At 48.6% G+C, this 24,382-nt stretch overlaps 1 protein-coding gene across 2 annotated transcripts in view; it reads left to right on the forward strand.

The window, feature by feature from the left end:
• Positions 1-4,037: 4,037 nt before the first annotated feature.
• RXRG (retinoid X receptor gamma) overlaps positions 4,038-24,382 on the forward strand; it is a gene marked incomplete at both ends in the record, with an annotated part of 38,412 nt that continues 18,067 nt past the window's right edge. Inside the window, one exon of one of the 2 annotated variants that reach the window (XM_080349268.1) lies at positions 4,038-4,134. In XM_080349268.1, the coding sequence (XP_080205394.1) occupies positions 4,038-4,134 (97 nt within the window). Of the gene's footprint in view, positions 4,135-21,192; positions 21,242-24,382 lie in introns of those variants that run through there. The other variant, XM_080349269.1, reaches the window with a different exon arrangement.

Consider the following 24,382-nt stretch of genomic DNA (forward strand, 5'->3'; position numbering starts at 1 on the left):
TGGGTTTTGCTTTCTTTCATCCTATGATCATGTTTCATCAAAGCAAGCACAGTCAGGGGATGCAGAGCCCAAAGGCTTACTAAAATTAGGTATGATCTTTGGTTCTGTTTGTAAGTAGTTTCTAGGTATGGTGATGTCTGACATACAAACTGGCTAAAATCAGGGTTTGCAAGTCCTAAGTGCAGCTATGTTTGTATTATTGTTTGCAAAGTCCTTTGGAGCAGCTTTGTGCCTGTTAGAACAAAGCAGCAGCATGCAGGCTCAGATGAAAGAGCCCCTGTAAAATAGATTTCAACATAGACAAGCAGCCTACACTATCAAACTAGCTGATAAAGGAGGATCGCGTGAGAAGCATCGTGGCTGCAATTTTGACACAGCCAAACCAAGTTTGAATAGTCCCCATGACTCAGTACTGGAGTCATACAGCTTCACTGTGGAGATCTCTGGGTCTTCTGCAAAACCAGCAAATGAAAAAGATGTTAAGTCCCAATTAAGTTAATGGGGCTTAAACAAATCTTTCAAGTTAAATGTAGTGGTTTGTGGTTAGGTGGATCTAGATCTTGCTAAAGCTTCCCTTCCCCCTTCTTCCTATCAGAGCAACTTAAATAACAGTGATTAATAAGGAGGAATTATGAGCAGCAGTTTGAACCCCAAAGTGTGACCAGAGTAGGTGCTTGGAATGGCTATGTGGAATACCTTCAAAGAGGTGATGAATAAGCAGCAGAGGTAAGGAGGGAGAGCAAAAAGTGTGGTTTGTGCCTGAGCTTATATGGGGTTTTGAGTAAAGAAGTGTTGATGTCGGGTCTCTGGTTTGGCTGATTGCCTAATATGCCATGGAAATCACTGCCTGTTGGTAGTGCTGTCCTCATACCTGGGCTAGAAGAGCATTTGTTTGATGTTGGATCTGAAATAATAAATCATCCCAAATCTGATCTTCTCTTTGGGCAACAAATTTGGTCTCTTCGGGTCTTCATTAAGACCTGGGTGGCCAGCAGTGCTCCAGGCCTGTGCTCAACCTGCCTAGAGTAAAATAGGCTTCTAGATGTTGTGAACCAAAGTCAAGTCAATCTCATTTTTCAGTAGCCTGTGCAAACCCATGGTACTCCTCTGGTGCAGAGCGCTCTCTTTTCCCTTTCCCTGCTATGTGATGTCCACATATACTGCAGCTTGTGAGAAGGAAGGAGGGGGTGTATGGGGTGTGTCATGCCCCAGGACGAGAATGGAGCTCTCGTCTAGGATATCCTTATAGGAGCTGAAACAACGCAAGTTCAAAAAAAATAAAAGGAGGCGATTCTCCACTCTTCCTTCACCTGTCCTGAAGACTGCCCTCCCAGCAGCTCCTTCTCTGCCCCAGGGCAACACAGGGGAAATCCTGGTGGCAGCTCTGGCTTGGGGTAAGAGGCAGCTTCTGAAATGGACTGCTCCTAGACTGTTAGGACCTTTATAGGCTAAATCCAACATCTTAAACTTCACCTGAAAACAAATAGGTGATCAGGCATAATGAGCACACTCCCAGGAAGCTTTGCAAGGCATGCTTTTGTTGTGACTCTAACTATAAAGGTCTACAGCCTCTCATTTGAGAAACAGACAACAGCATTTTTTTTTTTCCTCTTAACAAGGTTTCCTTAGAAATGGATCCACTGCTGAATCCCGAGTCTGCCTGGCATATTCCGGGGGACATCTGGCGTAAATTCTTCATTATTAGATTACACTAGTTGCAGCAATAATCATTCACATGGGATTATTACATCCAAGCTTGTCTCATTGCCTTTATCCTTTCACACATTGTCTTTCCTGGTTCCCCTTCAAAGGGCTGTTGTGAGTCTGTGTTGGAGCAAGAAATTAACTCGTTAGTAGTTTATGCATCATTTCCTCCAGCCACATGTATTTAGGGCAAGATCAATAAAATATAATAAGGAAGCGGGTGGGTATTGTCACTGTGGGGCTGAAATAATTCCTTTGGTATCACTGTAAATCCTTCCCTCACATATGAAAACCTGCAGTCCTGTCCATCATTAGCTTATTTTGCTGGCTGTATCAACAGGACATTGATTCGTCTCCTTTGTGTGCTTGCAGAGTTCATGTCCTGCTACTTCTGCTTGCAGCCACACAAAGTGCTCCGAGTGGTGGTTTAAGATTTTGAAAGAGAAGTGTTTTGTAGCCTTCCTTCTGGCTCCTATTGTGTAATTAAAGCTGTGCCACCTAACACTGGAGATCCATTTCTGGAGTGGCTCCATGCTCTGGCAGCTGCTGTGATGTGTTAGGTCTGAGAAAGGGAAAGGGATGGCAAGAGGGATCCAAGCACCGCAGCTTGGGCACAGACATCTTGTTGTCTGTGGGAGCTGGGGAGGCAAACCTGAGTGGATCTGAAATGCCAGTGGCAGGTTCAAGAGGATCTGGAGTCCCTGATTAGTGATAGAGCTGCTGGGCCAGCCCTTCCTGGGTAAAAACAAAAAACAAACAAAAGAAGGTGCCGTTTTACCCATGGTAGTGTAAGGATGTAAGAGGGTTAATGCCTGTGGGAAGATGAGAGAGCAGCCAGAGCATGCTGGATTTCTGTGGCTTCTGAAGAGGCCTATGTCTAATTCCACAGGGTATCTTACCTTTCCATGTCTCTTTTCTCACCTTCTGGCTCCAGTCCGCACTACCATGAGGGGTTTCAGCTCCATGAGAACTTGAATTTGAGGAATTTATTGCAATTTCAGATGAAGAATTTCCTGAAAGTACAAGCAAAATCAAACCAGCAATTCAGTGCCCTTGCTAGCTGTGCCTACCTGGACTCCCTGGGGCCATTTCTCTGGTGGGAGATGTCCTGGCAGCTGGCATTGATGTGGCAGAGGCTGTGTGGTCCACCTTGGCTTTAGCAATGCTCTATCTGCTGATCTGAGGAGATTACAGCAATGCAGAGGCTCCAGTTTCTGAAAGCGTATGGAAGGAGAAGTCTTGAGCTCACTCCGCACTCTGGGACATGCATGTTTTATTTCTGTAAATGCAGAGAAGTCTGAGAGAGGGAAGTGGTTAAAACCCTCTAGAAAGTCTGACTCATGTCACAGAGGAATATTCTTTGTGGGGTTGTGCTGGGCCGGGCAGCACACAGTGTACGGGATGGATGGGACAGTAAAGTCAGAGCAATCCTGCCCTCCACAACCCCAGCGATGTTGACACAGCCTGAAGGGGAGTGCAGAGGAGATGAGATCCTGAGATTATCAGTGCGGATAGGGGAGAGGAATGTTGTTTGCTTGTAGCTCCTCTGCATCAGGACTGGCAAAATCCAAACATGGAGGGAAGATACAGGCAGACGCCCATGCACAATTTGAGAGTGTAACAGAGATTAGCAAGCTCAGGGACAAAGCCAGGGGCTCTAACTTCAGCACAAGAAAAACTGGTCACAGCACAGGCTGGTTGTCTTCTGGAGACAAGGGTCTGTCCAGGTCACCTGCAAGCAGCTAGTGACACTGCTCTCTTGTCACCTGCCCGCATTATTCTCAGACAGCTTCAGTGAGGCAAAAACCAGCTCTGCCTGGTCTCCACTGGTGTCCAGTGGTGATGTGGCTAACACTACCACCTTCTTGGTGGCAAAGTTTGTTACCAGGTAGAGTGGGTAGACTTGTAGATGAGAGAAAAAAAGGACCAACTGGCAGAGAGAAAAGAGGAAAGCAAAATTGAGACAGATGCTCAGGCAGGATGGCAGTTGCTTGCTTGATGTCATTCCTTTAGGAGCTCGGCTTAGAAAAGAAATTGCTTCCAGGGGACGCTTTCTCGGAAGAGCTGCTTTGGACCAACTCCTTTGCCTTGCAGGGCCCTTCTCAGGCAGCCTGTGCCACCAGCCCTCCCCCCGGCATTGCAACATCTCCAGCTTTCCAAAGAGACAGGAGCCCAAAGAGCAAACACAGGAAACCCCAGCCCTGGTCAAGGTCTGGGAGGTAAATTTGTAACTTAGGACGTATCATGAGGATGCTGCTCTGTAACGTGTAAACGCTCCTTTCTTTCTCCAACAGCCCAGTGCAGCTGAGAGAGCTGATCCCAAACCTCCCTTCATGGTTGAGTCCGCTGAAGAGACAGGACGCAGGTTGGGAATGCAGCCAGGCACGCAGGCTCCTTATTCCCTGGAGATGGGCTCCTTCCCTCACTTCTGTAAGTCCTTGCCCTGGCCCTGTGCAAATTGGCTGTGGGTTGGGCAGCTGCATGGAGGGGTGGCAGGAGACCACGGTGGCCATTGCCAAGAGCCGTGGGGTTTGCCTGACCTCCTGGGCACACTACTCCTGTAGCAATAGGCACTGACTAAATGAAGCCTTTAGGGGAGTTAAATTCAGGCACAGGTTTTGGAAAGAGACCCTTGTAGCACTGTGTTGCTCTTTTCATTGCAGGAGGGAAGTCTCATTTTAAACTGAGCTATTTATCAGGAAATGTGGTGGGACAGATGGGCTGGGGAGGAAGTAACAGCTCCATCCCTGAAGGTCTTTGGTTTGATTTGGGGCAGGAAGATGGATGAGATGAGCTTACCAGGTCCTTTCCAGACCTGTTTTCTGAGAGTCTGTGCCTTCCTCCTGCAATGGAGGGGAAGAAAAACATTCAGGGTGTGGAAGAAGATGCTATATTTACAGGTGAGGGCTGTGATGGCTTTTACTAAACGAGTTCTGTGGATCAGCTCATGCAGGTTAACGAAGGACAGGTGGAAGTTACATGTAAAGCTAGTCAGGAATAATACTTTTAACAAGGTGATGTTTCTCTGAAAACTGAAGCTCTCTCTGGATGAATATTGATTTTGTTAAATATATTAAATATATTTGTGTGTGTATGTACAGAGAGAGAGAAAGAGAATTCCACTGGGAAAACTCTGTAATGGTCTAATTCATTTTGGATCCCTTTGAACCTGGTTTGTGTTTTGAACTGACCCCATGTGTTTCACTACCTCTGCTGTGTATGTATGAGCTCTTTGCAATATATGTATAACAGTGTTCTAACCAAAAGGAATATATTTACTTGCCTCTATATATTTCCAAGTAACAAAAAATTTAAAACCACTTTTTTTGCTTCTTTCATAGCATATATATCACATATCAATATCAAGTTTTATTAGCATCAGCAGATATGTCATTTGTCTGATTCCTGTATATCAGGTAAAACAGTGGCACAACAGCTGGATGCAAAGTCACCTTTCCTCCAGGGGCTGAACACTGGGAATCAAAACCCTTTTGTCTTGGACAGATCAGAGGGCTGGAGGGACAGAAGACAGGGCAGGGATTGCTCCTGAAAGGCCTGGAGGTGTTACCTAAGTGCAAACAGGCCTGCAGCAGGCTGAGGTGATAAGGCAGTGGGTAGGAATTTGCTGGCTCTGGCTTGGGTTTGCAGTGGAGGTGCGTTCCCCTCCTTTTTGACTCTCTTCCCTTGGCTTTCCTTGGTGTCTGTTGGCAGCCTGTGAGGGCCAGCAGGGCCTGTCACCACCTGCCATTGCTCATGTCTGCCCCAAAGGCAGAATTGTTGGTGTCCAGGACTCACTGAGCTGGTACCAGCTCTGAGCATGGTGAGGGGCTGGCAAATCTCTCCTGCGATCTGGACTCAGACCACCTGTAAGGCACACAAAGAGACTGTGGGTCTAAATCCTTCCCCTGAGCCAAGCTAAGGGGAAGGAGACTTTGGCAAAAGGCAGCACTGACAGCTAGGCAGGAACTTGGAAGCATTTTGGAAAAGCCGCCTAGGCTTGTGCCTGGTGATAGTGCTGATGTACAGGTCCCCAGATGAACCCTGTGCGGTTCTAGCAGGATTTCTCTAGTGTCACACATATGGGGAGGTGATGCACAGGTGTAGACATCCTTGGTATGTCTCTGTGTTGGCAGAACCCATGTTTTAACCAGGGCATTGAGGAATTGCTGTAATCTTAAAAAATTCTATTTATTTACTTTTTACAAGTACTCCAAAACCTCAACATACCTGGACTCTAAAGTGGTCCCAGGGTGAGGGGAGTTTGGGTCAGATTCCATCAGTTTTGGAAGATTCCCTGGCTTTTTACTGAGGTGATTTACTTGAGAAACTGCCAGCAAATGCCTGGATGCTCACAGCTGTGTTTCGTACCGAAACCTGGACAAATGGGTGTGCCGGTGAGTAAAGGACAGAGACAAAATTATATTCTAGTCTCAGAGATGTAAAAAGCTGATCTGGGTCATGAGAGCCAACCCATCTCTCAGGTTGAAGGAGGGCTGCACAAGAACTCTGGATGGTGTTCAGCCCTAGTCTCAGTTTCAGGCTTAGTCCCCAGACTCTGTTGTCAGGAAGTGATCCACACAGGATTTGTCAGCAGCTACAGCCAACAGAGTCCAGAGTTTAAGTCTAGCATGTGCTGACAAAACCAGCTTGCAGTGGGTTAGCCCCTTCCACTCTGCATCTGTCAATAAAGCGAGCATCCTTCCCATCCTGACTTTTCCCAGCTGACCTTTTTAAGCACGGTTGCAGGTTCTGCCCGGTCTTCCCTTTGACAGCTCTGAAGATTCATTCCGAACTTTGCAGAGGCAATTGGTTTATGGGAGAGATCAGCAACCTTTCATGGTCATGGGGCCAGCCTACCTTTGTCTTTCTCAAAGACAAGCTCACGCACACCTGAAAACATTCGTAGGGAGCTGGGAGATGCTGCCTTTGCAATGGATGAGAAGGTCCCCTTCAGACAGTGAGCTTGGAGCCATCTGGCTTTTACATGAGAAAGAAATTTCTGTATTGAATTCAGGGAGCTGGGAAATCACAGGTGACTGAAACAAGAACAAATTCATCTGCAACTTTCATATAACTCCAGCGACCTTCTAGGAAGACTTTTATTGCTGGGCCTACTCCTTCTAGTGGAGAGGGTATAATAAAAGCCCTTTAATTAGCTGATGAGAAGGAGTTTTCTTCTAGGCTAGACCTAGAATGTTGCAGGAGGCGTTATTGCAATGATAGCAATAGGGCAAAGGGTGGGTGGGTGTTTGTTGTAGGTGTTTTGAGTCTCCTTTTGATCTGTTTCAGCTGAAAACCCAAGGTGGGCATCTCAAGGCCTTTTTTTTTTTACCCAGAGGATGCAGCTAGAAGGTAGTTTGGAGTGAGACTTCTATTCCTGTGATCCTGTTTGGTTTTTCTTCTTGCTCCTGCTGCTGTAGCTTGTTGGGGTGATTCAGAAGTTGAGCTGAAAGTCCTCACCAAGTACTTGGTGCAATGCCTGGCTTTTATTCAAAGTAAGTCCCTTACTTGTTCTGAGCAACATCCTACTGCTAAGTGGATGCTGCCTCTCTGGGGAGGGGTGCTCGGCTGCCCTTGGGAAAGGGAGAGGATGGGGCAAACGGGTGTTGTTTCAAGGCTCATCCACATGTGTGACCATGAGGACAGAGAGGAAGTCTCTGGGAAATTGCAGTAAATGAAGACAAAACTCAGTGTTCCAGGATGGTGAGGCACAGTGTGGTGTAGCAGTGCATTGCTGTGCCCTGCAAGCTACAATGTGTAACGTCTTCTTTATCTAGGTGATGTGAGGTGTCTTGAGTAGGTTTCTCTGTGTCCTCTCCTGTGGAGGGGCCTCGTGTAGGGATGAGCCTGGAAAAGGCACGCAGCAGCATGGTGGCTCTGACACACCAGGATGCGAATGCCCACACTGTCCTTGATGTTGGTGGCTGCTGAGCACAGCTCTCTCCTCAGATGGGCGCTGTGAATTTTCTGCAATGCTCTTGTTTGCTTTCTTGCTGCTGCTTTTTAACAGGAAGCCTTTGACACAATTCTGGCAGAAGTCACTCTGGCGTTGTCCTGCCTCTTCTGAGCTTTGTACAGAAATGTTGGATATTGAATGAGACATTCTGTGGCCAGGTCCTGGATGGCCTGTTACCTGTGAGGGGTGTCGGAGGGGGCAGCTGGGGTGTGGGGAGGCCTCTGCAACCAACTGGCAGAAATCCTGTGCCGTCTGGAGGTTTACAAGTGCTTTATCTGTACTTTTTGCCATAGCTTATATTACTGTAATTACATGTATATATATTTGTTACTAAAGTAAAGCCTCTGTTTTTAGTGTTTTGATTGAAGAAGAGCAGCGTTACATTGCAAATCTAGTCAGAGAAGCTGTTTTTAGAGACTGAGGGAGACTTGGGGGTGGATTCTTCTCTTGTTGGCACTAACCCTGCTGGGCTTGAGGGCACGAAGTTGAAGTGCATAAGGAATCTGGATCTCCTTCTAAAAACAAACAAGGTCTGAGTTTGCAGTCCCTCAGCACCCTGGGGAGTAAGTGGGGCATCTGCTACAAGTCCAGAGCAGATGCAGTTGGCTGGAGAGATTGTATATTTTGAGGTGCAGCTTCAGTCCTTCCCTTTGGGTCTTTTTTCTTGGGATTCCCAGCTGAAAGGAAGGCATCAGAGCAAAGATGCCTTGGACTGGGTGCTGATGGCCACATTTGTGGGTCCTTGGCATAGGAGCCAGCAAGGCTATGGGAGGATACAGCAGTGTTTTGGGAGGAAGGCTGCCTCAGTGTCTGGCTGGCCCTGGTAGAAGCGAGGGGGTTAAAGCCCAACCATTCTGCCCAATCAGCCTGTAATAACCAATTAACAGAGTGTAATTGTGCAAATCCATATGTGGCAGTAATTACCAGGGAGATTAATGGATTCCTTCCTTTCTGAGTGGACCCCACTGCAGCTTGCCAGCGTCCCCCCACCACCCGAAAGGACTGGGTGAGGGGGAAAGCAGGGGAGCCACTCTTCCCTGGTTGCTCTGTGATGGAGCCAGGCGGATGGGGAGGCCCCGTGGGGACTATCCAGTGCTTGTTTAAATAACCCTTTTCATTTCCCTGCGTTTGCCTACATACAGCTCGTTGCTCCCTGGCTCAGACCTGGCCTTGTAAGGACAGTTCGTGCCCAGCCTGCTGGGACCCAGGCTGCTGTGTCCCTGCCCTCCCCATTGTCCATTCATTCCCTGCTCCCCTTTCCCCTGTTTAGCCCTAATTGCTGCAGAATATCACATTTGTTTTCAGTCTTCTTTTGTAGCTTTGTTATTCTAGTTGCAATGGGTAATCCAGCAAACTGTTAAAGGCATACACAGGGTGAGGAGGAGAGAGCAGGGTGTTTGGGGAAGGTTTTCAAGCCAGGCAATGGGGTTGCATTTGGGGGATAGTGGCTTGCAGGCAGCCTGGGCCTGCCACATCCTTTGGGATGAGTTTTCTTAGGGATATAAGTCTGTAGAAGCAAAGAGTGACCCTGGAGCAGGTGAATACTTCCCCCTGTGAATGCCCTGGGGAGGGAAAGAGGACACTGAAGCCTGCTGAGGGAGAAAGGGGTGCATTTGGGGACCTGTCCCTTGTCAAGTCACCTCCTGGGCAGCATGGGCTCCTTCACAGTTGGACCAGCACCTTGGGTACTTGAGACACAAAACTGCCTGTCCCACTTGGCTGCCCCATGCCAGCATTGCCTCTGCATCACATACGTGTGTCTGAGACCTGCTGACCCACGGTGTGCAGGGAGCAGGGAAGAGCTCAGCCCCGTTTCTGTGCCTGGTGATGATCCCAGCCTCTGCCAGACAGCTCGTACAGGGCATCAGCCCATGGGGAGGACTGATGTGCTGGCCGGGGATAGGTCTGTCTGTCTGTCTCTGTCTGCACGCACAGGGCTGTGGGTGCCCTGAGGGTGGCTGTGCTTGCACAGCTGGGGATGGGGCAGGTGGCTGAGAGCCCAGTGCCCTTTAGAGCTTAGGATGGCAGGGAGTGATCACATCACATCTTGCATCAAGCATCCTTGCTGCCTTCATCAGGCTGAAAACAGTGATGCTGGGGTTTGAACCTTGGCTTGTGACTTCTTTTTTTTTTCTTTTTTTTTTTTTTTTCCCTCCCCCCCTTCTTTTTACACACTTCATGTAGGCTGGGACTTGGGCTTGGGGGTAGGCCAGAGCTATGTGGGCTGAGTGAGAGCATCCCATGGTATAAAAAGCAGAAAGATGGAGCCAGGCCAGAGGTCCATCTTGCCAACAGTGTGTGCTTACAGGGGAGGTAGGAGCAGAGTATGCTTGAATTTCCTTCCTCCAGCAGGTATCTATCAGTAGCTTCTGCCCTGAACTGTTCAGCATCTTCCATCAGTGGTAACTATGCAGGTCCAGGGCTGCCTGCCCCCAAAATCTGTTGAGATGCCTGCACAGACATCCTTGCAGAGCACTGGCTGGCCCTTGCATGGTTGATCTCCAGCAGCACCATCCCTGTTCACTGGGGAGAAGGTGACAGATGTAAATGACTGTTTTCTTTTTGTTCACTCGTTACAGAGGCCAGGATGTGGCTGCTCTTAAGGAATGGCCATGAAAGGCACTCGGCAGAGACTCAAGCAAGGCTTCTCTCCAAGGAGGGAGAATGTAGATGGTGGAGGAGCTTATTGCTTAAAGGTGATAGGGATGCATAGAAAGGTGCATCTTCCTAGAGGACTGGGAGAAGTTGGAGAGCCCTGATGGGGGTGCTGTTTTTGTCTCTGCTTACTAGGGGTTCTGGGAGCCAGCCTGCACCAATAGCTCAGTTTCCATCCAGAAAGAGGCACTCTCAGGTATTGCAAATGGGGTTGTTTTGTTTGTCAGAGAGCCGTGTCTGTTGGTGTCAGCTGAGGCCCTTGGCTGTTTTAGCTTTTCCATTTCACCTGACCAAAGGTTCATCAATACACATCTCTCCTTGCTGCTGTGTCATCCCAGGTTAGAGATTATGTGTGCCAAAGTACTGCATGTAAACATGTCTCTTGGGCCTGCACTGCTTGCAGGGGCTTGAAGTAGCTCCTGTCTTGTGGGAGCAGCCTTGGAAAGCTTCCCACCTGGTACAGGTGTCCAGGGGGATTCAGAGAACTGAAGGTATGTGTCTTGCACGATTTCTGGGATGGTTGAATTGTTCAGTCTTTGCTGCCCTGGATTTTAGGTGCCATAGTGGCAGTATTTGGTGCATAGGCATGATTTAAAAGCCTTGTTAATAGAATGAGCTGGGGAGCCTGATTTGTGTGGCTATGACTTAGTATCTGTCCAAAGTTCTCTGTGGGAACAACCCTTGGTGTGTGCCGACTCCCAAACTGTGCTTGAGATGTATTTGATGGAAAGTGCAAGGGACCGTGTTTACAACCAGCAGCACAGACCCTAGGACCCTGTGCTGGTGAATTTACCAGTACATATTAACCTTTGGGGTTGTGCTGCTGATCTGGAAAGCTTAAGACCTGAAAAGGGACTGGGCTCTACATTGTTTTATTTTCAGTTGGGATATGCCTGGCTAGCAGAGGAGACACCTCTGTGTTGAAGAAGCTGCTCTGGGATCCTCAGGTCTTGCTTTAATATACAGTGTGTAGGTTTCTTAAAAACTCAGCTCAGTGCCAGTGCTCGAGTGCGTGTTGATGTGCCCACATCATCCTAGGCCCTTCCTCTGCTTCTGCTGTGCAGAGACTGCTCCTTCTGCGCAGAGGCTTGAAAGGATGGGCCCGAAACATGTGGCTGTGGGCAGGTGCTCACTTCTTTCTCTCTCTTTCTGCTGGGAAGAGGTTGGGGGGACAGGGAGCAGACAGTGCCAGCAAATGTCATTCCACATCCCTGCAAATTCTTCATGTGTTTGCTCCTTGCTGCTGTGCTGTCCTGGCTCTGTATTGCATGGTCTATGCTTGTCATGATACAGTGGGTTCCTTTCTGTGGGGCACAGGGAATTTTGTCACGCTCCAACGGCTTTAAATACCAGTGGATTTTCCATTTGGTGCAGGGAAACATGTGGCTTTTGGGAGGAGAATATGTTTGAAATACAATGGGAAGGCATTGATGAGGAAGGAGATGCTCAGTGTAGCTGGCTCCTTACCTGCCCTTCGGCTGTGCAGATGGGTGAAGGGTTTTAAACAGCTTCTACAAGGAAACAGTGAGGGGAACTGATCTCATGGGAGAACATTCTGACTGAGCTTCATGTCATGTTTGTCTCCCTTCAGCTGCCACTGCAAGGTGAGTCCCAGGGGAAGGATGGCTCCTAGAACAGATGAGGGATGTGTGTACCTGTCAGGGCAAAGCAAAGAGATGGCTCAGTCCCCTGAATGTCAAACAGACCAGCCTGGCAGGGTCTTGAACTGATGTTATGACCTATAAAGAGATGAACACAAAATGAACCTGTTGGCTTTCTAATTAATGAAGGGTGTCTTTGGGCTTCAGCTGCATAGCTGCATGTCTCTGCAACATAGCATCAAACAGGGTGTGTCTCTGGGCAAAGATGTGGTCTGGTTTATTGTTTGGAGGTTTTTTGGTGTGTTGTTTTTTTTTTTCCTGATGACTCAGAGACACTATAGGTGTGAGCTGGAGTCTTGCAGTGTGCAGGGCTGCTGTGCTAATAGTGCTCAGCCAGGGGTGCTGGATCAGAGTATTTGGAGCAGTGGAAACTTGTTCCAAGACTTGCTTAAAACTCAGTGGAGCTCGGGAGAGCCATCCCCAGGAAGATAATGTCATTACAGAAACAGATGAGATCCTTGTGCATTAGAGGAGGTGGTAAAGCACTGAGAAACCTACATCTCCCTGTTTCATGCAGACACACGTGTATTTTAGCAGTGTTTGATTTCCTTCCTTGCTCTCAGGTGACCCTGGTGTCTACTGGAAAAGGGCTAAGGACCCAGTGGCACCTGGAGAAATGAAGCAGAGGTGCAATCCAGGTGAGCTGCCTGGCTTCTGAGGGGCTGCAAGCATCCTATTAAAGGGGCAGCAGACCCACGATCACACTGTAGCTTAAAGAAAACACCTCATTGACTGGAGCAAGGACTAAACTGCAAAGGCAGCTGGCTGACAAGTGCCGACTGAAGCTGCCCCTTGGCGATACAGTAGATGTGGCTTTCAGGCCCTGACCCAGATCAAAAGCTCTGTGGCCATGTGATGCAAAGTGCTAATCTGGCGTAAATGCCTTCTCATTCTTCAGATCTTTTTAAATAATAGTAATGAGCCAACTTGATAAGGCGGGCTTTATCCTGGATGAGATACACTGGCTGCTGGAAAGCAGATCGTGTTGTAGACATAAGAGCGCAGGAGAGACAGGAGTGATTCAGGGAAAGCCAGAGTTCTTTCTATGGCATTAGTGTGACATGTGTGCAGTCAGATGCTCCAGTTGAGAAACCCAGTGTGAGCAAGCTTGAAGTCTGTGGCATTGCTGGCTTGGAGAGAGCATGGGTTAGAAATCCAGTGGTACATGCTGATTTCCTACCTCCCATGGCAGGACACAGAAGGGCCTGGGATGAGGTGTCTTATGATAGATATCAACCTTCTGGGCTTTTGGGGCCTGGCTGCTGTGGCTGGGACCTTGGGGACAAGGCTGTGGCTGGTGATGGTTACTGTGCACTCAGCCATGAAGGTATTGGTACTAGCACCTGATGTGAAGCTGTTCCTCTTGGATGCCTCCAAACCATCCCTCCCTGAGAAAGGAGCTGCTCAGAGCAGTAATAACCCCTGTTACCTTGAACTCCAAGGTATCCGCATTTGCCTGCCTGGTATAAATAGACCGTCTGAGGCAGCCAGATGTGATGGAGATCGACAGGTTGTCTCTGGAGCTTTCCACTTGCTGAAGCAGGAGGAAATGTGAAAGCATGTAGGTGGGGATGCACAGGGTGAAAGCGGCAAGTGAAGCCCCCGGCTGCACAGTGGGTATCTGCCTTGGGGAGCCCTTGGTGCCCTTGTGCTGTGCCTTGCTGTGACAACAGCTTCCCCACCCTGTGCTGAGCTCTGGTGGCCATCAACACATGCAAGATCCAGCCAATACCTTGGTCTGTCCCACATCAGCTGTGTGCCACTCAGGTAATGCCTTTGCCAAGGAGAGGACCATAGTCTGCTCACAGAAATCCAGGTTTCCCAGCAAAACAGAATGAAGAATTGAGCAGGATCCAGGAAATAAATAAATAAGTAAATAAAAAGGCTTTTTGAAAGCTTTCCAGGTGTTCTGCAGAGACAGATAGAGGGACTGAGTTTTACTTTGGTAGTTTGTTTCTGGTAGTCAGAGAAGGCCTGAAATCTGTAGGCTTTTTGTTACTGAGAGGATTTTTTTTTGAGTCTGTGTCCCTGCAAGCAATAATGGAGGGTTACCCTGGTCAAGGAACCATCTTCTGTTGAAATACTCCCTCTGAGAAATAGTTGTTGTGGGTGAGTGGCAAAATTGGGGGCAGTTACAAGGGCTGTGTCTTCTAAGGTTTCTCTGAGAACTCTTATTCAGGAGATGAGGAAATCTTGGTCTTCGGGGTGTAGTTTTCTTTGGAGGAAGGTAACCTACCTGTTTTCAGGCATTTTGCAGAAATCCCAGCTTCACATCATGTGTGCAGCAGTGTTAAAGAGGGGTTTGCATTTAAATGACAACTTGCAGGTCCTCTGGCACTCTAGTTGGAAAGCTTTCTTGCGGGGTGATATCAAGGAAGTATCAGGTGAACCATTGCTTCACCTGTCCTTTGAAAGCCACTTGCTAAACACCAACTAACATGTCAAAGTCGAATTTGTTAAGAGCTGGGTGTTCATTTAGCACCAAAATCTCCTCTGGACACGACAGCCTTTTAGTCAGAGACCTGCCTTTGGATCTGAGTGACTTCAGCACTTGCCCAGAGAAATCCTGGCTTAATTCAGTGCTTGACCAAACTGGAATCCTGGTTTTATAGCCCGGTTTGCTGCCTTGCACCATTGCCAAGAGAAGTCAGGTACTTACCTTGAAACGCAGAGGGATGTGTGACTCTCCCAATTGCATTATTGTGGTTTCTTTCTTGTCTCTATGATCTTTATTCCTGCAAAACTAAAGAGATGGAGTGACTTGTCTGAAAGCAGGCAGGGAGCCACGAGAGCCCAAGCCCTGAGCCAGTACTCCGTTGACCCAGCCATTGCTCCTTGATACAATGCATGTTCAAACCGTTATCTGGAGTAGCACAGATCTCCTGTGTAATGGGGCTCGCGTATCCTTCTGCAAACCCAACCCAAAGCAATGGATGCTTTTGACAAAACAATATTTTCCAGAGGGTCCAAATGGCTATTTTTTTGGGATCCACCTTCCCAGGAATACTTTTCTGCATGCTTTTCCATGACGCTACTGCTGCTGACCTTTCTGCTCTGGCAAGGGAGAGTTGCTGGGAAGCACATAGCCAGCGATTCTTCACTCTTACAAAGGCTGGGATTGTTGGCAGCTTGACGCCCCAGAAAGTGTCTAATTGACTTGACTCTCTCTAGCTGGGCTCCGAATGGATTTTCTGCCTCAGGATATCTCGGCGTTATAGTGGACCTGTTGTTTTTGCTCCTCGCATGATATTAAAAACGGCATTGTTGGAACAGAAAGCGTGAGTCAGAACGGATGTGCGGAGGGAGCTGCCTGTTGCCCCGTGAATAAGTGCCAGCGCAGAGGAGCGGAGCGAGACAAAGTCACCTGCCAGCCTCAGTTTGGGGCTGAAAAGTTTCTTGGAGCATTCCAGAGAATGAGCTTGGCTTGATGGTATAGATGACACCTCATATTCAGAAAAGGACACGTTAACCTGCCCTTTGCATCTCAGATAGGGAGCATTGGCACTAAAATATCTCCTTCTGCAATATTTGCCTGTTCCAGTGCAGGCTTGGTCCCAGGTGCCTTCAGGGCTGGGCAGATGGCTTGCTCAGGTGTCTGTGTCACCCTGTCATCTGTCACTGGTGCCTGGGAGCATCTCACCTGCATCTATGTCAAAATGTGCTTGTGCCACCACTGGTGCCTGCCTGGGGAGGTAATTCCCTGGGAGGAGTGGGCAGCTGGGCCCCGCAACCAGCAAAGCGGCTGGAGGCGCTTAGGCAGGCGTAAGAGGATTCAGTGACACCGCTGATTAGTGTCGGAGGGCCTCATTACAGCGCTGGTAATTGAAGGTCTCTCAAGGTTTAAACAGACTGGGAATTATCCGCCCTCAGAGGTTGCTCTTGGCTGCATTGGACGGTGCTTTCTGCAAGGTAGGCAGTGCCCTCCCTGGAGCAGCCTGATACTGGGGATGGTGGCCCGTGCCCTCCGGAGTGTGGGGAGGGGACCCACAAGGGGTGGCAGCTGTGGGGTGCAGGGAGAGATGAGGAAGGCCTGGGCAGAAGGAGAGGGCAGGTTGTGTTACTGCAGGTGTGTTTGTGGGGCTGCTGTTTGAATATGCTGCTGCCACTAATTGCATTAGCCTGGTGGGGCTCTGGGGCTAATTTTATTAGGTTGGTGTCTGTGATTATTGCTTTACAAGAGATAGCGGTGAGAAAGGGTGAGGCTGGATGAGGAAGGGATGATGCAGTAGCTCCCTTCCTCTCCATCTCCAAGGAATCATCGGAGATACATCACTTTTGGTGGCTTTTGCCTGTCCCAGGCCAATGTCAACGAGTACAGTAGGTAGATGAGGTTGGTTCGGTCTGTTAATTAGCCCTGAGAAAACCAATTTCAGATCCCTGCTTTGCCACTGACTTTCTGTTTGGCCCTGAGCATGCCACCTGATGTCCCAGTGTCCTCCCTTGGAGGCAAGCAGGGAGGGGAATGGGCATTTTGTCTCCTGGAGTGCTCAGTCTGGTAGCCCCTGTTGCACCTCACTAGCTGTGTGAAGGGAGCTCCAGCTCCAACTCCAGCACCCCGTGGGCGGTGGGTTTTCTCTGGGATTCTGTAGCTTCGAAGCAGTGTGTCTGGAGGAAGATGCATGTGCAGCTGTAGAGTTATGAGGGCTTTTTATTTCCATATGCTGTTCCCGCATGCACAACCATTGGATGCCTCTGCCTTTAAAAAGAGATGGGTGGGGGACTGATGGGATTCTCAGTTATGTTTGAAGTTTTCCTGGTCCAATCCGATGTGCAAGGAAGAGGGACCATACTTAATCTCTAGATTTCATGGTTCTGGGGCAGAGTGGAATAAGATTATTCCACTTTAGATCGTCACATGTTTAGGGTCTGGCTCCAGAGAGCGGCATCTCAAAAGCCTTGAACTAGTGCTGGGAGGTCTTTGAGATACTATTCCAAAACACTGCTGAAGTATTGGCTACAGTACAATGGCCTTGGAAAGCTAATGAGGAGGTGAGTGAGCCCTGAGACCCCAACACAACATTAGTGTATCAGCTGGCTTGAATCGGCAATGCTTTGTCGGGGGTCCCACTGTGACTGATACTCCCCAGGGTATGGCTGCTGGATGGCAGTCAGCACTGAGTCCCATGGCAATGGTTTTCCTTCCTAAAATAACTGTAGCAGTCATAATGTCTTCTCCTTTTACATAACAAGGGGAAATTAAAAGGATTCAATAATTTGAAGCAGTCACTTGTGCTATTTCTAGAAGAAATTAAGGGGCTGCCTCTGTATAGTTCTGCAGCACTTAAGAGAGACTGGGCTGGTTCCTGGAGTCTGTCACAGACTGATTTGGGTACAGGGGCCATACTCCAAATCCGATGGTGGTCCCCTAAATGAATTCTCCAATGCTTGCTTTGCCTGAAGAAAAGGCCTGGAGGGGTTTCCTTGCTCAGTGTGTGCATGTGTTCTGCAGCACTAAGCACTCACTAACCCAGATCTGCTAAAAATCAATGAAGTAATCCACTTACAGCTTGGGACTGCCAACCTTTTGAAGGAGCTCAGAGCTGTTTTGTCTTCTTTCCTCTCCAGTTTCTTCTAAGCTGGAAGAAAGAAAAGAGGGATGGGGAAGGGGATGCTGGCAGAGCTGGACTAAAATCAGGCTCTTTGCTCTGGGCAGATCAATAAAAATAATTCCCCACTAAAACTTCATTAGCATGGAATTAAAGCTGCTGAGATCCCCTGTGATCGGTGAGAATTAATGGTACTACTAAATCTGAGCACCATTCGTGCTTAAAACGCAAAGCTGCTTCGTTGCTCACACCTCCCTGTCTCAGTGCAGCTGGTTCTGCTCCTGCCCTGCCCCATGGCTGTCCTCTTGTCCAGCCTGGGGACAAGGGACAACCCAGGGTGGGATGGTGACAAGATGCAACTCAAGCAGGTGGAAGCAAACCTGTTGTGCAAGCATGGATTTGTCTCTCACACTAGTGGCTCAGTTCTGGTGGGCCCTGGTGAATCTCTGTGGGGTAATGGACAGATGATGGGAAAGGTCTCTGGATGGGTGCTGGACAGGCAGGTTTCCAGTTGTGCCAGAGCTTTCCCTGATGCTGGATCAGAGAAACATCCCTCTGGCAGTCTGTGCCTGGGGCTGTACAAAGTCCCTGTCTTCTGTGGAAGTCTTGGATCTTATTTGAGGGGGTATATGTGAAAATCACTTATTTTGGGAGCAGATTGCTTGTTGGGGTTTTCAATTGCAAAATGGGGTTTTTTTGTTTTGTCACAGAGGAAAAAAAATCTGCCTTGCTGAGAAATCCAATTTTCTGTCCAAAGATTGAAACAAGTCACCTTGCAGCTGGTTCTCTGCAGCACCCTGGGTCTCTGTCTGTGGGGCCTTGGGACATCCCTGCCTGTGCCTGGCTCTTGCCTCCTGCCCCGAACAAGGAGCCCCAGCATGGCTGTTAAAGACCAGCACCGGAGTCAAAGCCAGCATTATCCTGAAATAGCGAACTTTACCTAGAGGTTAGAAATCTCTAGTGCTGCTGGTGAGCTGATGCCACTTGGATTAGTGCAGGGTAGAGAGGGTTTTAGAGGGACCCATAGGTGAGTGTGGGGCAGCACCCACTGAAACCTGAGCTCTGCCTATGGCTCCTGCCCCTGGTGTAACTGTGGACACTTGGAGAAGGACTGGCCCTTGCTGAGGACATTCACTGGAGATGTCCTTATATGTTGGAGTGGTGACAGGGGGAGGACACAAGCTCACCTGGACAGGGAGAGGGGCAGGACATAGCACCACACAGATGCTGCTGTGTTATGTTCTTTTGCTGGTTATCAAATGCTCTGGTCTCACAGAGCTCAAAACTTGTGTCCTGCGAGCAGGACGTGAAGCATGCTGTGCGTCTGCCTCTCCTCCTCTGAAACAGTTCTGCAGTGCCATTTATGTTTGTGCAATAAAACAAATGAGATGTGAAAGGTGGCCAGATAGAAAATACAAGAGCTATCTCTTCTGTTTGTATTCACCCTGCAAGACTGCAGTTACTTGTTTTTTGCCTCAGTAGAACCTACTCTGAATACTGATCTCTCTCTCTCTTTTTTTTTTTAACTGTGAGAAAAAGCAGTGCGTATATACCTGGGCCACAGCTAATAGGCTATGCAGAGCACTGATACTATTGCCTGCAAACTTCCTTGCCCCTGACACCAGTCCAGTTATCCATTAATTCTTCTAAGTGGAGATGCACTCCCAAATGGTGAGCTCCTGTGCCCAGATAAACTCCAAGTCCTGGAGTTGCTCTGGTGTACCTGCTGCCCATAAAGAGCTGTATGCCTATGGCATGGTATCCTCCTGATATTGCATGTTATCAGGTGCTGGTGAACAGATGCAGAGCAGAAATCACTTTTGAAAAATAACTTAAAAATCATTAATATGAGGGAGAGGGGGGAAAAAACACAAACCACCTTCCCTTGCTTAAACTCTCTGGAGAGAGAGAAATGGGTATGGCAATGTCTGAGAGCAAAGCAAGAAACAGAGCTAACAAGGGTAACCTTTCTTTCTCTGGCACACGCAATACCTCAGGGCTGACAGCACCTCCGTCAGCACCCGCCTGCGCTGCGGCTGGATGCTGTGAGCAGCTCTGTGCTGGCAGGGGGCACATCTTCCCCTTGCAGCCTGCGTAGTGCCAAGGGGCAGCATGGACCCTCGGGTGACCTGGAGTGAAGGGTGCCAAACATCCTAATCTGCTGTCCTCCCGTCTTTTGTTTTGGTTTGGTTTTTTTTTGCCTTACTGCTTGCGTAGCTTGCTCCCTATCCTGTACACAGGGGTGGTTTGTGGTCTCTCTGGGAAAGGAAAGCCCCTTGCTACCATGTCCCCCCTTTCTCTGCCAAGCAGCTGGTGCCAACAGCAGGGCTGCAACCCACCTCCTCCAACACGTGTAAATCAGTGCAGACCTTGGTCTCTGCTTGATTTACAACCTCAGGCAAAATTCCTCCCAGCTCCGTTCCTTTGAGGTGACTTCATCCGAGGTCACCCAGATCAGAAACAGCGAGCTGTGCTATTGCCTGCATCCCTGCCTCTCCCCAAAACTGCAGCAGTCTGGGGGGCCTTCCTGGGTCAAGGAACGGGGACTGCTCACCCTTCAGATTATGAGTCGCTGGAAGAGGCAGTGCTGGAGACTACATGCAGCTTTGCCACAGTCTGGCAACTGCCTGCTTGTTTCTGCTTATTTCTATGTATTTTCTGCAATAATTCTTTGTCATGCTCAGTGGGCATTAACTCAAGAGTTGTACTTACGGGACTGTGTGAAGCATTCTGCTGCAATGGCTGTGAACACTTTACAGACTGTATGTGACAAGGATTGAAACCCCTGGGGCTTTGTTCCATGTCCTCACCTCTTCTTATCCCATACAGCTTTAGCAACTGGTTAGTGATGCTTTTTTGGGGTGGTTTTTGAATTCCTTTGGGTGTAGCTGGGGAGGAGAGTTGAGCTCCCAGCTCCACCAGCCCCAGGAAGGTCCTGGTCTTCCTCAGCCCTGGCTGTGTTTCTGAGGGGTGCCTGCAATCCAGCACTACAGGGGTCATGACTTGATGCCAGGAGCACAGCCGAGGCCAGGCTGGTTGTGAGACAGGAGCATGGAGCTCCATGCCCTGCTCAGCCCTGACTCCAAAATGCTGGGATGGCTCCATGTGTGCTCCTGCCCTGTCCATCAGCCTGCTTGTCCCCAGGACACCAACCCCTCTGGGCGAGGGCTGGCCCTTCCTGTGTCTGGAAAACACCTCCACATGGCTGGGGCTAGCGTAACTAATAAACTGCATCGAGTTTTCACTGGTGGAAAAGCAAAGCACCCCCCTCCTTCCCTACGATGCTCCTCCCCTAAACAACTTAACCTCCCCACCTCCTCCCAATTTCTGATCTATACCGGGCCGTCATGCATTGATTGGCGTCTTATCCAGGCGATTATGCTACCCAGACGGTCTGCCGTGAATTTGCAGGGAGCCGAGACAGCTGAGCAGGGGAACCAGCCCTGAGCGGCAGCGAACAAGAGCATGTCTCATCCCGGCGAGCAGCTGCTGCTGGCGTGAAGCGAGGATGAGGCCGCGGGAGGAGGCAGCTGCCCTGGGTCCCTCCGAGAGCCCCCGCTCCTGCAGAGCCATGTCCCGACCCCGGCGGGCTGTACCGCACTCCGGGCAGCTTTGAAGTTAGAGGAGGCAGTTGTGTTTAGAAAGGCAAGAGATGAACTGAAGATTAAACATGTATGGGAATTATCCTCACTTCATTAAGTTTCCTGCGGGCTTTGGCAGTAAGTATTTTACTTGCGTTTGCAATCTGTGCCTTCTGGGCTAGGTGGAGGAACTGATCCCTCAGTAGGAGCATGGAGGGGTAGGTAAAGGGAATTTAAAAACATATTTAACTTAGCTCTTATGTGGTTGTAACCTGCGGTGCTTGTGACTGAAGCTGTCCTGTGACTTTATGTGCTGTGAACTTCAGCATGGCCAAACCAAGCTGCCTGAAATTATGCAGGCTTGAGTGAAACCATGACTCTTTGCTCTGAAGTTTAGTTTATGACATTTGAGAGATGTGTTTGCATGTGATGGGCTGAATCTATTAATTGAAAGAATAGGATCAAACCAAGTAAGTATCTTTCCAATTGCACCTTTATTAAATTGTTAGAGGAAAAAAACCACCTTTTAAAACATATAACAGCCCCCAAGAAATCTAAAGAGGACTCTTTCCTTCTCCAGTGGCTGTCTCTTGCCCTTGTGACACAGATACCACCATAATCGCGTGAAGCTGTGTCAGATTAGCCAAATGAGGCTGCACAGCAAGGCAGCGATCGGCGAGGGGCTGCGTCTGCGTGGCTGCGAGCTGCAGTGCCCCCGCACACACCAGCCGTGAGCGAGCCCCAATTGCAGAAACCAGCACTGCTCGTAGGAAATGGGGCTTAGCAGTTACCAGGGCTCACTCATTATTTTTATCTGAAGTTATTATTCTTGTCCCGACATTTGGGCTGTGTAAGGGGAATGGGTTGAGGAGCCATGGGTGCTCCCCGCTTTAGGGAGGGAGCAAGCAGGTTGGAGCACTTGGCTGCAAGGGGCCGGGAGCACCCACATCTGAGTTGCTAACAAAACACTGATGCTGCTCCAGGGAAGTGTGTTGTTTATCGACATGCAAATTCTTAGTATCTCTGGAAAACTCCTCAAGTTGCTTCCAGCCCTTCAGGGTGGGTAAATGCCTCTCCAGGACTCTCTCTGGAGGCCCCCAGGCTGTATACATCAGTCTGTTATTTCTCTGCTAGAAAGGAGGTTTGTGCAGATATTGAATTGCACATGGGAACTTCCCACTATGTGTATATTTTTTGCCTTCCCTCTTGCACCAGATGCTCACCTCTGGTAATTCTCCAACTTCAGAAAAGTCATTGGTATTGCATCAAGTCATCCTCAAGTTTCACAAGAGCTTGACTTTCCAAAATACCTTTTTTTTAGGCAGTTTCTGCAGAAAGGAGACGACTCATTGGAAGAACCTATTGCTCACTGTTGTTTTTAAGAAACAAGCAAAGACAAGCCAAGCTCTCTCCTATTGCTGCAATCAGAGTGAAACAATGGAAGTGTTATTTGTGTTTAATTTGTTGAGTATTACAAATTTACAAGGAGGCAAAAGAAAAGTGACATTCAAACTGATCTTCATAAGAATCAGGCACAGATCCCTGTAGAGACAGAGGTCGCAGCACTCAGCAGAGCCTTTGGGAGATTTCTAGGAGAGGAAATTGGTGGTAGGAGCAGAGGTATTTCTGCTCCACCAATAGAGACAAAGGGACTATTCTCCAGCCTACTGACAGTTCAGTATGTTGGGACTTTAACTTCCATTTAAAAGTGTATTTAACTGATGTTTTAACCTGCTTCTAACTTGATTTAGAAAAACAGCAGTGTTTTCTGCAGATGAACTGCTGACAGAGATGCAGAAGCATTGGCCAAGTTTTGTTTGGACTGCTTTAAAACACTCTCTCTGTCCTGTCCTGTGCTCTCTGAACACTACAGACCGCTCACATCTTCCCATGCTCCCCAGGCAGCTTGGGGGCCTGTGGGTGGTGTGGGGCTGCTTCTCCTTGGGTTCTTGGGTCTGCAGAGAGGGATTCCTGGCTGCTTGAGAAAGCAACTGCTGCTCTGGACAGACAACTTTAGGGAGTCTCATGGGCTGTGCAAGGGGACAGTGAGAGGGATGAAGCAGAATAGATCATGGTGACCATTGATTGAGGGGGTATATGGCAGCTTCCCACTGCTTTGGGGACCATGGGGTAGCCTGCATCTCCATCAGGCCCACAATATGTTTGTGGTCTTTGCTTCTCCCCTCTCCTTTAAAATAGCTGTGAAATTATTCCTGATCCTGGGATGGTAGAAAAGGGCAGTGTCCGCACTAGGCTGTCAGCTTTGTTGCATTCATTGTTCTTGCATCGTGTTGCTGGAGGGCAGAGTTAAGGTGATGTGGCTGCTGCTGTTTGGCTTGTCTAGATCTTATTGTGTTCAGATTTCCTTTAGTTCTGAAATTTTGGGCTTCATTTTAAGCATAACAGCAGAAAAACCCCATGTATTTGCTTTCTTCTTCTTCTTTTTTTTTTTTTTTTAAGCATTTAAGTGTTAGATATCCTTTAACTTAATTTTATCTGCATTCAGGTTGGAAGTAAGGAACACATTTTTAACGTGTAAGTAACTGTCACTTTGACCTTAAATGTCTGAATAACACCACCGAATTTGTCTGAGAATGTGCATACACAAATTGGTAATAAGCACATGATTTGTGATGAGAAAAGGATAGTCAGACTCTGAATTGTTACAGATGAGTTTGTAGAGTAGCAGAGAAAGTGTTCAGATGAGTCATCCTTAGACACCTAAAGCAGGAGATGTGCACTAAGGCAGAGGGATTTGCCTTTACAGCCTGGGCTGCAGAAGCAAGGAAAGGGCTTCAAAATGTGTTTTTATTCTCCAGAAGGATGCATTTCATCCAGAGCCCAGCTCCCAGGGCAAGGAAAGATGCTGTGCTGGCTGTCCTCTCTCTCTGAGCACTCTCTGGCACAGTTGGTTGGGGACAAGAACTAATTTGGCTCTTCCACAAAGTCTCTTTTATTAGTACTCATGTAACTTGGCCTGTGGCCATGCCACCTCCGGTTGCAATCTTGTCAGCTCTCCCAAGCAAAGTGAGGTTAGGCCAGGTCGTTTGGGGGATAGGGAGAGGAAAACCCAGGTCGTGACTGGAGTGGGGCTGCTGCCTGGCTGTTTGGCATCTTTTCTGCCCATGGTGGTCCCAGGTTTTGTGACCTGCAGCATGTTTTTTTTCCCAGGGTGTCACATCTTGTCCTGTCCATACCTGTAACTGTGTATGTGAAGATAGACCCAGCAAAGGTGTGAGAAAATCCAGTGACTGGGCAACTTCCACAACTACAGAAATG

This window comes from Nesoenas mayeri, assembly GCF_963082525.1.
Source record: "Nesoenas mayeri genome assembly, chromosome: 8".
Lineage (NCBI taxonomy): Eukaryota > Metazoa > Chordata > Aves > Columbiformes > Columbidae > Nesoenas > Nesoenas mayeri.